The sequence below is a fragment of the Battus philenor genome, unplaced genomic scaffold (assembly GCF_028537555.1).
Source record: "Battus philenor isolate CCGP_79_NKW_IND1 unplaced genomic scaffold, ilBatPhil1.0.hap1 SCAF_1, whole genome shotgun sequence".
NCBI lineage: Eukaryota > Metazoa > Arthropoda > Insecta > Lepidoptera > Papilionidae > Battus > Battus philenor.
The window spans coordinates 3,744,979-3,762,970 of NW_027181661.1; the positions used below are offsets into that span (position 1 = coordinate 3,744,979).

At 31.5% G+C, this 17,992-nt stretch overlaps 1 protein-coding gene across 1 annotated transcript; it reads left to right on the top strand.

Moving 5' to 3' along the window:
* The first annotated feature begins 12,751 nt into the window (after positions 1-12,751).
* LOC137925675 (uncharacterized) lies at positions 12,752-15,544 on the top strand. Its single transcript, XM_068769179.1, has 3 exons — positions 12,752-12,769; positions 14,012-14,243; positions 15,411-15,544. Exons 1-3 carry the CDS (start codon positions 12,752-12,754, stop codon positions 15,542-15,544), a joined length of 384 nt encoding a protein of 127 aa, XP_068625280.1.
* The last annotated feature ends 2,448 nt before the right edge of the window (positions 15,545-17,992 follow it).

The following is a 17,992-nucleotide window of genomic DNA, read 5'->3' on the forward strand; positions in this document are numbered from 1 at the left end:
TATTCTTCAAAATCAATTACATCCCCTTCAAGTAATTTTTCCTTCTAATAAATCGTGTAATTGTAGGGGATAGTCTTTTTCCGGTATGGCATTTGAGCTCTTCTTCGATTCAGTTTTTATCTCCTCATTTAAAATGTTCTAAAATTAACGAAGGAATTGCCACCATTTTCGCTGCGTAGAACATTTTAATGACTGACAGTAAAGTATTAATTAAAAAAAGTAAAAAATGGTTATACATTATAACAGTATATAAAATACTTAAGGCCATATGAAAAACAACATAGAAAAGTTTATAATTTTTGATAAATGACATTATAAAAAGTAAGGAAGGTAATTTGTTTTCACAAATAACTTTTGTTCCTAATGAAACAGACACGCCATCTAACAAATTCGCATGGCATTTTCCTTCGCAAGCTTACAGTTTGATTCGTAATACTTTCATATAAAAGACATCAACGCGTAGTGTGCAAATCTAGGTGTAGATGGTGTTGTACAATTCGTGAATTCACAAATCGTGGCCCTTTAAAAGAAAATGTTAATGTGAAATTTTTACTAAATAATGTATTCGTTATAAATTTGTTTTTATTATGAATAAAAAAATTTTTTTTTCATTTTAACTAGAAATGAAATAAACACAATTTAATTAATTTGATTTTAAGTTTTGTAACAATTTTACGGTTATGTTCTGCAGATTTTTAGAAATAAATTAGATAATTCATTAAGGCCTGAATATTTACTAAAGAGCATTGACCCTCTTTTTTCTATTACCGATGTATATTTTGTCACATCTCTACAAGAAGTAACATTTTAAGCCTATAAGGAATCAATTTTAAAATTCGACATAAAGATGTTTTTTAGGATCCAATTAAATGACTCTAAATTCAAATTTTTGAAGATTAGACGATACTTTTATCAATGTACCTGTTCATAATTATGTTTGTTGTATTTAAAGTAATGTTAAATACATAGTTTTATAATAATTAATCTTAAATTAATAATAATATATAAATTCACATACAAAGAAATCCTTGACGGAAGGGCCGTTGTGAATGAAATTTCGTAAAATTCACATTTAGCTTAATTTTAGTCGGCAAGAGGTATATTCCTTCTAATTCAAGTCTTATGGTAACATTTTACATAGGGGGCAATATCTTATGTAAATATATAGGGTGTCCAGTTGCAAAATTTGGATTCTAAATTCAAATTAAACAAATTACTACAATTAAATATTACGTCAAACAATATATTTGAAATTTAAATTAAAAAGACGAATTGTTCGGAAATTATATTTTAAAATTATGTATTATAAATGCAGTTCATCACGTCGAGCATACGGTTGAAATCTTGACTCGATAATTCGTGCCACTGACTGCAGAAGTAATCGACTCTTCAGATATCCAACAATAAAAATAGGCATAAGATTTGGTGATCTGGGTAATCAGATGTCACCAAAATCCAGATCAATCCCAATTCTGCCTCCGGACACTCTTTACTTTTGAATGTACAACTTAAAAATTTTATTATTAAAAATTATTTTTTTTTGTTTTGATTCATAAAAGGTAACATTAAATAAAACGTATTCGACAAATGGCTACCGTCAAAGGAAAGAGAAGAACCGAGGTTAATTAATTACAACAGTCGAACGAGATGGGATGTCATATTTATAAATAAACCGTTGAAACCAGTTGGAGGCATGTGGGGGGTCTGTATTGGAGACGCCGGGGAGTAAGAGCAGCCTGCGCCACCCATCACGTCTGTTCAAGGCTGTTCTCATATGTCCCCGTTAGATTGTCTATTATGTTTTTTATTTTTAAATTACACCTACTTGTGCATACTCATATAGTAAGTTTAAGTAAAGATGTACAATAATATGGAGTCGTACAAAGTTTTCAGGTAATAGTTCAGTATAAAATTAAGCATTTCGAAATACAAAATTTTGGGTAGTAATGCGGTAATCAATAATACACCAATATTTACAACTTTTATTTAAACATTTTTTTGGAACTGAAAGCCAAATATTCATTAATACATTTTAATTACAATAGTAAAAAGACATTATGTATAATCTTGTTTTAATCTTTGATAGAAATGATAAATATATATTTATAAATATATCATTTTTACATTAGTAGTTATTTATATGTGGTCAACTGTCGTTTGTTTTAATTATGATTTTTATTTATAATGAATATATAAACTATAAGGTTAATTTTTTAATAATGTAATTAATTAAAAAAGTCATCGTTGTCTGCACATTATTATATTCCATTAACAACTTATCTTGACGTATATTCTTCAGTACGTATGTAGATTTCTCTAATACAGAATTTTTTTTTTTTTTAATATTGGACTTTGAATACAATTTTATTTTGTAATTGCATAAGTGTGAGTTGATTAAACATTTATAAATTTATTCATCATTTACAATTCTTGACTTTACAGTCGAATTTCTTAAGATCAAGCATCAAATTAAGTTACCTAACAACAACCTTTAAATTAAAATACGTACGTAAGTTATGTTATGAAAATAACACAAAGACTGTCGGATTTTTGGTTTAACTTATATAAAATTCTACCATATTGATTTGTTATTCATGCATCATTGGTATCACGCGTTCCACTTGTTTTAATCCACTCTCGATGAACCACTCCAGTCGATAAACATGATACGGGTCGGGATAAATGTGGTCGCCTTGTGCATGATCTTAACTTTCTCTTTACTATTATATCAAAATGTTCATCTCTTTAAACTATAGCCCGGATTGTTACCTCTTTATTAACTACACCGACTCGTAGTCTTCCGCTGTAAGTCAAAGAGTGGCATAATTGATTAATCTTTTAGAAAATGTTACATGTGAAATGTTTCATAATAATCTTATCTACGTGGAAGATTATAATTATATAATTATTTAATTACGTTAAAAACGTAATAGGTGTAACTTAATTTTTTATCAGTCATTTCCTCACGTTAATTATCGACCAATGCCTGAGTCTCTGAAAACTTATGTAGAATATTACAGACTAATAATAATTTTATCTGTCTATTTCTAGCAAACACGAGACATATTTTATGCAATATGCCTTAAAATGAAGATCTACAATCAATGTGTCTTATCAGTGATGATTTACGGTTCCGAACCTCTCTCTCAATTCTCATTGGCAAGCTTACAGTTACTCAATGAGCCATAGAGAGTGCTACACTAAGAATTTCCTTTACGAAATCAAATAGGGAATATCATCAAATAGGGAAGATCCGTACGAACAAAAGTATATAGCTCAGGGTATTAGAAAATTGAATTAGCAGTGGGCAGGCCACAATCACCAGTTGGCCACCGGAACCATAAGGTTGTGGAATAGAGCTGACGACCAACATGTGCAGCATAGAATCTAAAATGCACCTCCTCGTTTATTAAGATTTTCGTAAAGCCCTTGATGTAGGTGGCTTTCAACTGTTTCTATTATAAAACTACTAGCTGTTCCCGCAAACGTTGTTTTATCATGTATGTTATTTCTTGGAAACATTAATAAAACATTTAAAAAATAAGGATTGATCGTAGAGGGATGAAAATTTAGGGTTGTATGTATTTTTGTATGATGTATAACAAAAAAATTGTCCAAAAAAATCAGGGGTGGACCACCCTTAACATTTAGGGGCATGAAAAATAGATGTTGTTCGATTATCCACCCTGGCCGATATGCACGCTAAGATTCACGAATATCGGTCGAGCCGTTTCGGAGGAGTTCAGTCACGTACACCGTGACACGAGAATTTTATATATTAGACGTGTGAGGACTATGTCCAACAGTGGACTTCCCATGCTCAATATTACGATAATGACTTCTATCATTTTTGTATTAGTTGTGGTTTTATTTTATAAACACTTCAATCTATTAAAAATATAAACTATATACAAAGTAATTCTTAGGCTATATATGTAAGGCTTTTCGTTTTGTTTACGTATGTACGTAGTGTGTAAGTTTGAATACATTATTATTATTTATTTATTTATTATAACAGCCTATTGAATTAATAATTGTTTATAATTACATAAGCAAGCGATGCACATTTATTCGGGCGTAACAATCTTTTGTACGATAGTTACGCCCGCATACAGTTGGGATAATGTTACAATACATTGACATTTTAAAATAATCATAATGCAGTACCAAAAACAAATTTTAAGTATATTTTACAAAGTTATATTTTATTAATTGATTTAAAAGCAGTTGTAAGTCAATATAAATTACAAAAAAACCATGAAAGGTGTTGCACCTGCGATAAGATATTACGTGGCCATTATTCGAGTCATTGCTCTATTTGACACATGAAAAACACCGCACTTACACTTGATTACGTAACTATTTGATTCTGAACTAGATCTATAGTGTTTTTGTCGGTTGCAACTTGTTGCGTGAAACTGTAATGACTCTAGTGACCTACTTAAAGACCGTATGTTTGTCTATATGCGATCGTGAGTTGCAATGCATATTTATCATCATAATTTCAGCCATAAGACGTCTACTGATCAATATGGATCTTTCCCATATATTTACAATAAGACCGGTTTAAAGGATCTGTATCCAGTTTATTCTAACAACGTTTAAAATGGTAGCCTATTCGCCTTGTGACACATATTTATATAATAATAAATAAATAAAGGATCGCTTTAGTGCAACTTAAAATATTGAACCATAACTTAGTAAAGCGCGATGAGATGGAGACTGAAGAAATAGGAAATGAATGGAAAACGAACGGACCGGTAATCCACCTCGTCTCGTTGCGCGCACACCTAAGGCGCGGTATAGCGGTTTTTATAAAAAGTTGCTTAGCGTAAAACTGGGCAACGATTCTATAATACTTTGTCCAACACTTTTCTATATTATCGTTTGACAGATCCGTCAAAAAATTGACTATAATCAAAATTTAAAAAAGCGTATCGACGGCATAAAACATTAGAATGAATTAGAAAACTTAGTTTTAAATATGTGATCATAGTTTATTATTAATGTAATAAAGCAATACATTCAGCGATTATATTGTAATTCGTTTATTTTATATATTTTTTCTTTTGGTCTGTGACAAGCCAATATGTTTTAACAGTATGAAGGGCAGTTAGTATTATCTAGGAGCCTTTGATGCGCCGTGGATGGTCTAGATCCACCCAGAACTGAAGACCGAGGTCGCAGGAACTCGATAACAAAAACCTCTTTGGGCTTTTTACATTTTTCTTTATTTTTTTTCTGTATGCATTTTGAAATATTTCTTATTTACTTTAAATATATTTTTAATGTATTATGTTTTAAATTAACTATTTGTGTAATGGGTATGTATTTTATTATTAACATAATAAATATTAAACACCGTTATCGGATAATTTTATAAATTATATTATGTTTCCTTTTTTTTCTTAGCCGACATCACTTTATAAAAATAGTGTATATATCATACAGATTTGAATTTTTTATTTACTACTCATTTTTAGTTTGTATAATCGGATTTATTATTATTTTTACAACAACATAGTTCCTGGTTTTATGTTACATTTTGTTATTGATTATAATATCTTAGGGACTTCTGCTCTTAAATCTAAACAAATAAATATACTCAATCTATTTATATTTGGTGGACCACTCTGTTTCCGCGAGCTCATTTCGATGAAGCTGTGACAGCCCACTAGGATATTAGAGTTGATTCGAAACAGAGAGAAAGAAAGATTAAATTTAATATTCTTGACTGAGGGGAGGCAATGGCTTTCTATATATTTATTACGTTTATTTATTATCATTGTATAAAAATAAAGAAAAATTATACGTAACTAACACGTTGGTATTGTATAAATGAACCTTAAGGTAGACGGTTGTGGCTACACGTGAAAGTACATCTGCGCACTTATGTAATTCGAGCAACTTCTATCGTAAGAATGCGCTTCTTTTTTTACGTTTTATATCCAATGTCCGGTACGCACGCTTCCTTGATCGTTAGACTATCTGTGATGGAACAATTATGTTTTAATATACGCTCCGACGTTTGTTTATTTTGTTTGAATAGTTTTTTATATTACATTTTTAACTTTTATTTGAAATGATGTTGATTTCTAAAAGTTATTGTGAGTGAACGTAACGTGTTACGAATTTTGTCTTAATGTATAGTTAAGAAAGTTGCTGGATAATTAAAACATGATGATTTTTATTTAAATTTTATAATTTACAGTTTTTATTTCCTAATCTTTAAATCTCTTTGTTTTAAGAGTTTTTAACAATATTTCTAATAGCTCATTCATAATATTCTTTTTCTTTTTCACACTTATTCGGAGATGTATATGTTGTGTGTGATTGCTTATAGAAGCTAGGATCTTTGAAGAGGTGAATGCTCTTTTATTAGCTTTTTATTAGTATAGCTCTTTTGCTATTAATAAATATTTAGTACATCTTTTCAAAAAATTAATTGTCACAGATATAACTAGTAACGTAATAAAGTTATCGTAATTCGGATTCTACTTTTGTTCTATTTATTAAATTAGTTTATAATTTGTTTATTCAAGTAGGCATTTGCACTTTTGAATCGTCGATTATTTTAACATTATAAGTAGAAAACTACCACCGGCTCGGAACGCGGGTTTGTTGAGAAGAGCCAGCTTTTCTTTTCTTGTAAACATTATAATTTTAATCATGTAAATGAGTCAACAAACCAAGTTTCAGACATTTCGATCAATGCTAAAATAAGATATATTTAGTAAGATATTTTAAATTTTGAATTAAAAGCTAAGAAACGAAAGATATAAGATATCTCGAGGAACTTTATAATATATATATACATTCATAGCCATGAAGGATTTGTTAACTTTTTAAAGATGAAATTTAGTCGTTACTAGTTTATTTTTATTTCTTGTATTTATCAAATGTCTGTCACTGTTTTTTATATAAGATTTTAAATTATGGCACATAAATAATATGATATTAAAAATATATTGTATTAATCATATCTGTATAGCTTGGCGCATTGCAATAAATAAAATATGTCAATGTAAAATATTTCAGAGTAATTACTTTATACAAAATGATAAGAAATATGTGGAGAGGTTGTATTATATTTATAAATGCTGGTATATCAAAGATTGATACAGACGGCGTAACATAGTGCACGATGAATATTTCAAAAGGAATCATTCGGAATTCAGAAGTAAGGAATACGATGCAGGAAGGAGGATATAAATATCCTGGCTGGTCAATTAGTGTTCAAATAATGCCATGTTACAGTTTATTTGGAACATTAATTATTTGAACTACGGAATAAGTGGAATTTGTAATCTTACTTTTAAGGTGGATATTGCGAGCGATTATCTTATGTGTACGAACATCTTTTAAAATACAAGACCTATAACTAATGTTTATATGAACGCCTTGTTCGATAAATCTTTCGAACCAGCAGATGGCTTTTAGCCTAAATCACTTGTAAAGGCAGCGAAGCTCGGGGGGGTTGCCTCGAAATAATCCGATCGAACATACTACTTTGTAGCCGGATTAGGATACTACCAAGTACTTCTTTCCAAAAGACGCTCCATGTAGTGGACTGGTGCAAGGGCCCCCGGAGGGGACCTGGGCTTGCATTGTCACTTGAAACCATTTAATCATTTAATGGTGTTCGAGAAGGCAAATAGAACTAGTCTGTTGCTACTGTCTCTATAACATTACTTCGGAATATGTTAGCGCAGGGAAGAAAATAGCGTAAGAAATACTAAGGCTTCTATCTAATATGTTTTAGGGGTTGGAGTCGACTATGGTTTACGAAGCTAACAGCAATGTCGAAACTGATTAGTATTTTAAAAGTGAGATAAAAAATATCCTATTAAGAAATATGATACGGTAACGAAGAAGAGTTAAGTTTCAAAACTAAATAAATATGTTCATTTTACACTTGTTTCTTTGATTTCTTACCGTCTAAAGTTATTAGCCGATAGCAATTCAATAGAAAAAAAAATTGATAATTCATGCGTCAAGATGACAACTTTATTGATTGATTTTACATTTTTATAATAAAAAAGATTAATTGCAAAAGAGAGCGCTATTTCGCACATGAAAAAAATATGTTGACAAAGAGATTATATTTTCAAATCAAACGTTTGACAGCCAACGAAAACGTTGTTATTTTCTCTGTCCTATGTTTTGATTATATTTTAATATTTTCTGTCCATCTTCCTCGTATCTTAACAAAAATATAAAAAAAGGATCTGAATTGGACAATTCGTTCTTATATTGCTGCTATTTCCATGCATAAGTTACATTGTTACAAATATATTGTTTTTAGGCAGTATACTTTAACTAATATAATTGGTTTTTATAAACTCAAAACAAGCACGTATTTCTATGATTATAGGAAAACTTAGAGAAATTAACACGATAAGAAGAAAATTTTAAAACTAATTTACGCGTTACAGTTTTTGCTTGTTGTTTTAGTTCATAAAAAATGTGTTGAAAACAAGCTATGCCAGCTTTAGACTTGAATGCGAGAAATGCGTTTCTCTGGCTGACCTTCGGGGTGCAGAGGAAACGCTCCGGAGATTGCGGATTTGGCGTCATGCATGGTTTAGCATTCGTCTAGCTGACTTTCATGACACCTTGTTTGAAGGGTATGGAAAAAAAGAGAAATTACTTAATAGTGAAATTATTCCTATTTTGAGAATCAACATACATACTGCATCATACTTATTTTTCTTAAGGAACGTTATTATTTTTAATTCTACACCAGGGATGATTTTCTGTATTCAAAAAAAAACAATCAGTGACAAATAGATATAGGACGTTTTTTATTGTATTTTTATTTATACCCTTGAACTCGGGCATGTATATATACATATAGATTATATTAGGTAAAAATATTATGAAATGGATTCGCTCAATGAGTCGAAGAGAGAGTCTTGCTTGGGATTTCGACGAGATAGATAACCAGGAATGAAGAAATTCGTATACGAAATAAATTAAACAACATCGCCCAGTATGACAAGTTGAAGTGGCAGTGAACTTTTTTTAAAATAGATTTTTATTAAAGCTGTGCGCTCAGCAGCATTTAGTGATACCTGTAAATAATACGAAGAAAATAAATTATTTACGAAATTATTATCACATTATTAATAATATTTCGTCGGTCTACCTAATGTGCACAAGACAGTATACCTCAAGAACCTGAATATAACATCTATGTGTAATCTATATTGCGATTTACCACAATACCTTTGCAATCGCAAGACTTGGAGATTTAAAATAAATAAAAATATTCCTATCGCCGAGTAGTAGCAAAATTTTTTACGAAATAGCTAATATATATAGCCCTCGTTGTTTAAGATTGTGATCATAGACGAGCTCATTCAGATTTTATTGTGAAATTCCGCTCTTCATGTATTCTCCTTGTGACATAAATAAGTAGTGAAATGATCCCATTTCGATAATAATGTGAACAAATTAATATCTTAGAAATATGACATAAGCCGTATTGAGACATTATTAATTATGAGTTGCACAGTGTAAATGAATATTACTAAGTACTGCTCATCACCGGCAGAGTTGCAACGTTATGCGTATAATTATAAAAGCATCGGTCTCATTCGCGACGTAATAACTGCAAAGTGAGAGTCTTCCGTCCATTGCTAGCTAGTTGAGTGCAGAGATCGTTCTAAGTAGATTCATTTTTATTTGTATATTTAAATCTCTAAACTTTATTAACGAAACAAAAAATTTAAAATTACTCCATAAGACACTCTAAACATCTTTTTTTAAAATAACATTATTTGATTATGTTAATAAATATGTGGTCAAAATTAGGCCGCAAGATAAAGCCTCCCTCCATTTCATTGATTAATAATATATGTATATATATATATATATATATATATATATGTTATTTTTGAGACTGCGATATACTTTCCTTTTCATCCGCTCTCTCTTTCTTCCCTCTTTCATCCATCATATTTTTTTCATCATTCTCGCATCGCCTCCCATCTCTCGCAGTATTTCTTGTTACACAGTTAAGAATAATTCCATCACTAATAAGACCACGTAAAAGCTGTCGTTAGATAGCTGACAATAGATGTACTATTGTCTTTGGACGACCTTAACTAGGTCGCCTGTCTATCTTACTCGCACTCACTTTGTCCCTTAAAGGGACGTCCTTCTGACGTCTATCTGTTTAATACAAAAAACAGGAAACTGTCAAAAAAGTCATGATACAATCTTCACGTATACGAATATCACGACCGTACTAGATAGAAGCACTAAGGCTCTTCGAAGTTAATAATGTTACATAGGCAATCGACCAAGTCAATATTGGACCGTTTTAGGCGCCTTTGAGTTGGAATGAACGTGCAGTAAGTATCGGCCTAAGCCATCTTGAGGCCCTTGCGCCAGGCACAGTCAGGCAATCGATAATTTTAAAGTTTATTACAAAAGAACATACACCTATAAACTAGGACTATGTAGTAATAAGATTACACTAAGCACGTATGGCATCTGGCACGAACGAAAACCAGAAACAGAAATGCTGTACCCAAATGACTAAAGTAACAAGGGATCTCAAGAGGCCTGAAAAAGATAAATACCATAGCAAAAGATATTAGAAAAACAAAATATGAAATTATATGTAAATAAAAAGGTACAAAGGAAATAACTTCTATATATAAATTGTTAATAGTTTACAAACAGTTTTTCTAAATAGTCAAAAATGTAAACAATATTATAACACAATTTTATTGATTTACTCCTAAAAGAAGTTGCATAATATTTATAAGTCACTATGTCAAGTATTGCTATTATTTATATCTAAGCATTTAAAAATAAATCTTTATTTCCCGCAGTCACGCTATAACTTGAAAACGGCTGTAACTATTTCGTTCGTTTTTTTTTTAATTTCCCTACAATTTTTAGGTCTTACATGAAAAATTAAAAAAATTAAGGTCCTCCTTCAGTATGGTAGCTTATCATATAGCTTTCATCATTATTATATTTCAGCCCTTCATTGCAGGACGTAGCCCTCTTGATACATGTCCAATGATACCGGTTCAAAGCTTGCAATCAGGATACTAGGACTAGTTGAACAATACTCCCGTACCTTAAAGCCACAGCGGTTTTGCGCGATATGTTGCTCGCCAGTTCAACTTTGCGTCTTGTTAATTCAGTAATAATGTAACAGACCGAGCTGAATGGAAACGGTAATATAGGTAAAAGTACAGTATTTATCATGTATATATATAGCATATATTATTATGTTCATGTAATTAATCAATTATTCTTTAAAATTTTGATCTTGCTATATACATAGTATGTCTGCACCAACTTGGGTGGACTGATAGAGAATGTCTATAAGGCTTTAAGCGCGTCATTACACATTGTTAATTAGATAAATACATAAATAATTAAATAAAGATGTTTCTTGATTAAGAATGTTTCATTAAACAGAAGGCTGTTGTATAGATGGTGCTGTACTGAGAAATACGCTACATTCTATAATAAATAGATAAAAATTAAATATTCAAGACCCTAAAGTTTCGGAGTGGATATCACAACCAGTATTTGACATCCACCCAGAATGTCGACAAACGACATCGTTGTCGATGTCGATGTCGAAAATGCATCTCGCTTTCAACCGATTTTATTAAAAATCTATGATTATAATTATAATATAATTTGATGGAAAAATAGAAATAAATACATTTGAAAGAACCTTTGATAGTAGAATATAGATTTCGAACAAATATTCACGTATATCTTCGAAATACAAATTCGATTAAAAATAAAGATAAAATAGCGAAGATTTTATTTTTAATTTGTGAGCGTCACTCTTGGAGAAATTATAAAAACTTTTTACTATGTACAATTTCTATTTATTACTTGTTTATGTTTTACAGTTTTTATATGTTCCACATTGTTGCATGACCACTTGTCATTTCTCCTTTCTTTCGGTTGGCACACCCCGTTCCTGACTTAAGTAAATATTGCAGCTATAAATGTTAAACAATATTTACTTGAGTGTGTGGCTATCGCCACAAATTTAACTGTTTTAACCATTTACTAATATTGCAAGCTAAATCTTATTGAAGCGATGAGGGTACAATAAATTGCATTTTAATATTCAGGAGGCCTGTGTTATTATGAATGATCGGACCCTTGTGAACACGTTTCAACTTATAGATGACTTTCTAAGGTGTCTTAAATTTGTTGTTTTTGCCCTTGTGTCCAGACCTTTTTGACCTTTTGAACAAACAACATTCTAAATAATATATTGTTGTCAAAGTTAAGTAAACATTCATAGTTCATTCACCAATCATCAATAATAAAGAAAATATTTAACTTACCACCCTAGAATGACCACCCTAAGAGACGTGATTTAGCAGAAATAACGATGCAATCAAATTTCAACTTTACATCCAGACTTTAGATTACAATTTGGTATAAAATAGTTTCTACCATTTCACTATCACTTAGTGATTTGTCTAAGGTGAATGCAATAGAGTTGAAATTTACACAGCACGGAATCTCCGTGATTTTATACCAGCTATAAAACATTTTAAGCTTTATGTCAATCGAGTACAGTTCTATTTCATTAAGAAATTACTAGTTGTGGATTAAATCAAAGCCTCTGTGAGGCAGTGTCGCGAAACGCGATCACGTTGTGATATAAAAGGAAGTTTTGTTTAAATTTCTTTATCACACACCGTCTAACTGCAACCGCGTCTAGTCCATAGCTTCAGCCTCTCTATTCAACATGTCCGCACGATTTTTGGTGAGTACTTATTTATTAATTAATGAGGCAATAATATTTGCGACCTTCGCAACTATTTTCAGTTGCTTTCAGAAATGACTTCACTTTTGTCGTTAGAGCAATTTAGTTCCTATGTTGCAAAAGTACGTGGTTCTCATTACGCTTCACGAATATTTATTTTAATGCCTTTAGATTATTTTATAGCTGTTTACATATGATGTACAAGTTTTAATAACGATAATTTTTAAAGTAATAAACAATTAGATAAAATGAAAAGTAAATGTTATTGACCTCAACTGGTAAAAAGATTCATCTTGTTATTTGTGCACCAATCGCCGCCGATGACAGTCGCAAATAATAGAAATAAAGTGGAATAGTGAGAGGCAAAACATAATTGTATCGAGTGCTCTCCACTTCTTTTTACTTGAAAGTGAATCATTACACTGTTACGACACGGAAAAATATTTCTATGCATAAGACAAATAGTGCCCATAAAATGGGCATCTGATTTATATGAATGAAGTTTTCTGAAGTGGACAATTTTTATACTAAGACTATTTTGTTCAGACTTATTTATCATTGCATGTTTGCGAATTTTTACCTAAACGTCTTCGCTTTGCGATATATTACTACAGTTATTAACATATGACAACGCACCATTATTTTCAAACGAGAAAAATTTATGATTTTATTAAATTTAAAAAAGTTGCTTTGCCTTTATTTTTAAGTGAAGTGTTGTAAATTCTATAGACTGTGGCTATTTTTGGATCATCTTTGGTCATTGAATCTATGGATGATTCACATGTACGTTTGCTCATATATGTATAAGAGATCTTCATTTATGTACTGATTCATCACGATATATCTGGAACTTTAGGGTTTATAGACTTCAAATTTTGTACAATTATTTATTTTATAATGTAAAAGTCATTTAAGAACGGATTTTATAAAATTATGATCTCAAAGGGTGAGAGACGTTCAAAACTTTATTATAATATTCTTGGCATATTAAAAATTAGCGAGCAATATTATGTAGAATCTACGTTATATGTGCATAAATAAATAAATAACGCTAAGGCCCAAGCAGAGCTACTAAAGAAAGCTTAGTTCCAGTCAGGAAAAAACCAATAAAATAGTAGGTTGAAATACACTATTATCTAGAAATCAACCACAAAATTTAGAGTCACAAAGTTGAATTAGTTAATCAATTGTTATGTTTTACTTTGCATGTAAATAATTATTTTACAATTTAATTATTTTCAGTTGGTACTCGTTTGCGTAGCCGAGTTGGCTTCGCTGATTGCGGCCGGTGGTCATGACGGTGGTCACAAGAAGGTAATCATCCACGTGCCACTGTTCGTCAAGCATCACCACCACAAACATACCATCGTTAAACACGTGCACCACAAAAGTGGTGGCGGCGGTGGCGACGACCATTACGAGGTTTTGGGTTATACTTACGGTGAACCGAAGGCTGCCCCTCATTTCGGCGGAGGTATGTACAAACTATTATGTTAACAATCTCATTTGCCGCCCGATACATCAGTGCATTATAATTATAAGAAATACATTGATCAACAAATGAAAACGTTCACTGGACATAGGGCTCCCACATTCATTTCCATTAAGATCGTCCAGCATTTAGCGTCTTATTACGACATTACGAGGCAGTCTGTTGACTTTGTGGGTGGACTACACTGCGCTTACCAGTCCGCGGTCTCTGCTTCATAACCTTAAGGCTCTTGCAGTCATCTATGTGATATGCCTACTACTATCTCAACTTGCCAATCTACTACGCCACATAAGTTAAGTGCGTTGTTCTACTCACTTCATTCCTGATTCGCAATATCTCCAGGGACGTTTAAACTTTGTACCGTTTTCACTTCGAGAGTATAATACAGACACACAACTAACGCGTAATGAATGGATTCAATCGAGGTTTATCACAGAGGCTCTTGTAACTTAAAAGTTCGCCGGCCTCGTAATCCATTAAACAAACAAAGTAACAATCCGAACAGAGGCACGCAATAGACCACCAGCTTAGTTACTCCAAATTATGCTCAGTATAACTTTAGTATCACATACTTCTTCTTATTTTCTCTAACTTACATTAATAAAAGCAATTGTAATGATAAATAAAAATCAGGGATTTTTTTTTAAATTTGTAAATAAATGTAGAATGAGAGATCACATGTTATGGTATCGGCCTAAAAAAATTAGATCAATAAAAAAAATTCAATTGTAATTACTTTTAATTGATAACTCTCGGCTTTATCATTAATATATTTAATATCTTTAAGTTACACTAGTACTTAAAAGTTAGGGTTTTAGTTAACGCATTTATATTTTTTGTCATAAATCTTACAGTAATGGTTTAAGTTGCAATTATCATTTCAATCACAGGACGTCCACACCTGGACACCTTCTCACATACATTTCTAATAATATCTGTAGTAAACTTTCAGCGTCGATCAACGACCTTAATGAAATCCATTCCGATTAGTAGACGTGCTATGCCTTCAGCTGGTCACAGTGAACATGACTTTCTAATTATATACAACAACAATTATATATATACGGTACAATTTATTCACTGTATTTTTTACGCAAACGCACTAGTTTTTAACATTCTTCTTCTTCAACGATTAATTTCATATTCCAGGACACGGTTGGGGCGCTGCTGATGAAGGTCACGGTGGTGAAGGTTCACCAGTAAGTTTCGAAGGTGGAGACCACAGTAGCTATGGACTCTCAAGTTCAGGCATCGAATCTGTTGACGAGGGCCATGGATATTGATACAATTCTGAGTAAATTATTAACAAGTAGTATTACACCTGTGTTGTAGATATTAGGTACTTTAAAACAAGACTTCTAGAATAATTATAAATAACACTAGTTTGCTGTTCAAATGATGATACCCTTATCAGTGTTCTAGTACAAACATACTTTCATTCTTGGACATATCTTTATCATAAGTTTCTATGAATAGCTATTCTTACTTTTAAAAAGTTTATCGTCTGCTCATTATGTGTTGCTGTATAAAATTGTACTTATTTTTTGATTTAAAGTTACGGAATCGATACAAAAATAACTTGTATTAATATGTTGTGATATTTCTTTTAACGCGTGAAGATATTAACTTTTTATACCATATGCTATGTTTGAATGTGTCTGAAAGTCCTGAGTTAGAAGTTAACATATTCTCTATCCTTATTGAAGTAACACTGATTATTGAAGTAAACGATGCTTGTATTGGCGAAAATACATGGATATTTTTACACCCGCGAGAATAATTTCATAGCGAGTTCCACCAGTCGCGTTAGTCGTTTGCCAAAGCGGTACCCTGTTGCGATGGTAAATTTGAAGAAAAGTTGTACGCTATATAAGTTGTTCAGAAGATGTCGTCTTCCTTCAAAGAATGCCGTCGGTAGGGAAAAACAGTGCAATGATACGTACCTACCTAATGTGGCAGCTTAGACTATTTTTTATTTAAAGGAGGAACAAATGCTTTCAATTTGCAATTTATTAATATTATTTATATATTTTTTACTTTAAATGGATTAATATATTTTTTTACAAGTCAATACGTTTAAGATCGTCTAATAGTATATATTATACGACTTACAAACAAATAAATTCCTTATCTGAATTCCTTAAAGCTTATTTTCCTTTGCCGTATACGTTTCTATATTTTAACATGTTGACAGGTTTATGTGGAAAGATAATCTTACATTGTAATACTTATAAATCACTTTAATCGAAGTTGTAAGTTGAACAATTTATTTTCAAATCGTAGTCTGATCGTTATTTATGTTAACAAGTTCCTTATAAATATTGACGCTTACAACGACGTCACTGACCCGTGTTATTTCCTTTAAATAATTAATAGGCTTCTTAATCTTAAGTATGTTGTGTGGTATGTACAGAGTGTGATGTTTTAAGTTTAAGAAAAATTTACATGAAAATATATTTCTTGTTAAGTTTGTACACCATGTGTTTTTTTTCGTTTTTAATTCTTTATACGCTCAAATAATATTAAAAATAATGAAGATTAGTTCATCACTAAGGTAATTTATAAGGCCAATATGTGGACAGTTGAAAGAAAGGTCCAAAAAATTACTAGAAATTAGAGCAATTAATGAAAAACTCTAGACAATAAAGTAAGAGAACAGAAAAATAATAGAAAACTGTTGAAAATAATAATAACGATACCTTTCTTTTTCCATACGAACCACAGATAAATTAAAAAAAAATATATATTACTAGCTTTCCAAATATATGATGTTATCAAAATATTTAAAAAAAAAAGTGTATGTTGCCGGTGATGATTTACGGATCCGAGACGTGGTCGCTCACGGTGCACCTTATAAAAAGGCTCAAGATCACTCAGAAAGCATTAGAGAGACCGATGCTCGGAGTTTGGCTGCGAGATCTTAAATCAGTGGATTCGCTGAAGAACCAAGGTCACTGATGTAGCGCGTAGGATTGCTCTTCTGAAGTGACAGTGAGCATATTGCTCGTGTAAGTCTCAGCCGTTACGACCGAAAGATTCTTAAGTGGCTACCAAGAGCCGACAGACGCGGCTTGGGTAGACCTCTCAATAGGTGAACCAAATATTAAGTTCGTGGAAAGTCACTGTATGCAGGTAACGCGAGACTGAACATCGTGACGATATTTGAGAAAGGCCTTTGCCTTCCAGTGGGTGTGAAAAGAAAAAGAAGTATACACCTTTGCCTTCCAGTGGGTGTCTATAAACTGAAAAGAAAAAGATGTATTCAAAATAGAAAGCTTAATTTTTTAAGTAATCGTTATGTTTGTTAATGCAATAAATAAATAAAGTGATCACTCTAAAATACGTGGAACTTTTAACTCTATGTAGACTATCTGGTTAACTAGTATAGAAGCAAATAAGTTCCATTTTTAAGATGCACAAAAGTGCTATGTCAATAATTTATAGTAATCATATTGCGTACTTATGTGTATAAGAAATATGATACAATTTACAATGTGTTGCCGGATGCAGTTGCCTCGTTACTGGAAGTATAGGATCGCAGGCATGTGTTATAAAGACGAAAATATTTTTTTTCAATCACCGTTATTAGTGTTCTCATCAACTATATGATTGCAGTTTAATTACTCCTGTATATACGATTAAATAAAAAAATGTGAAATTCTACGGGTCTTTGTTTCCTCTCAGTTACTTCGTCCTCCTACACTTCGTTTTTAATACCGCTTATATCGGTA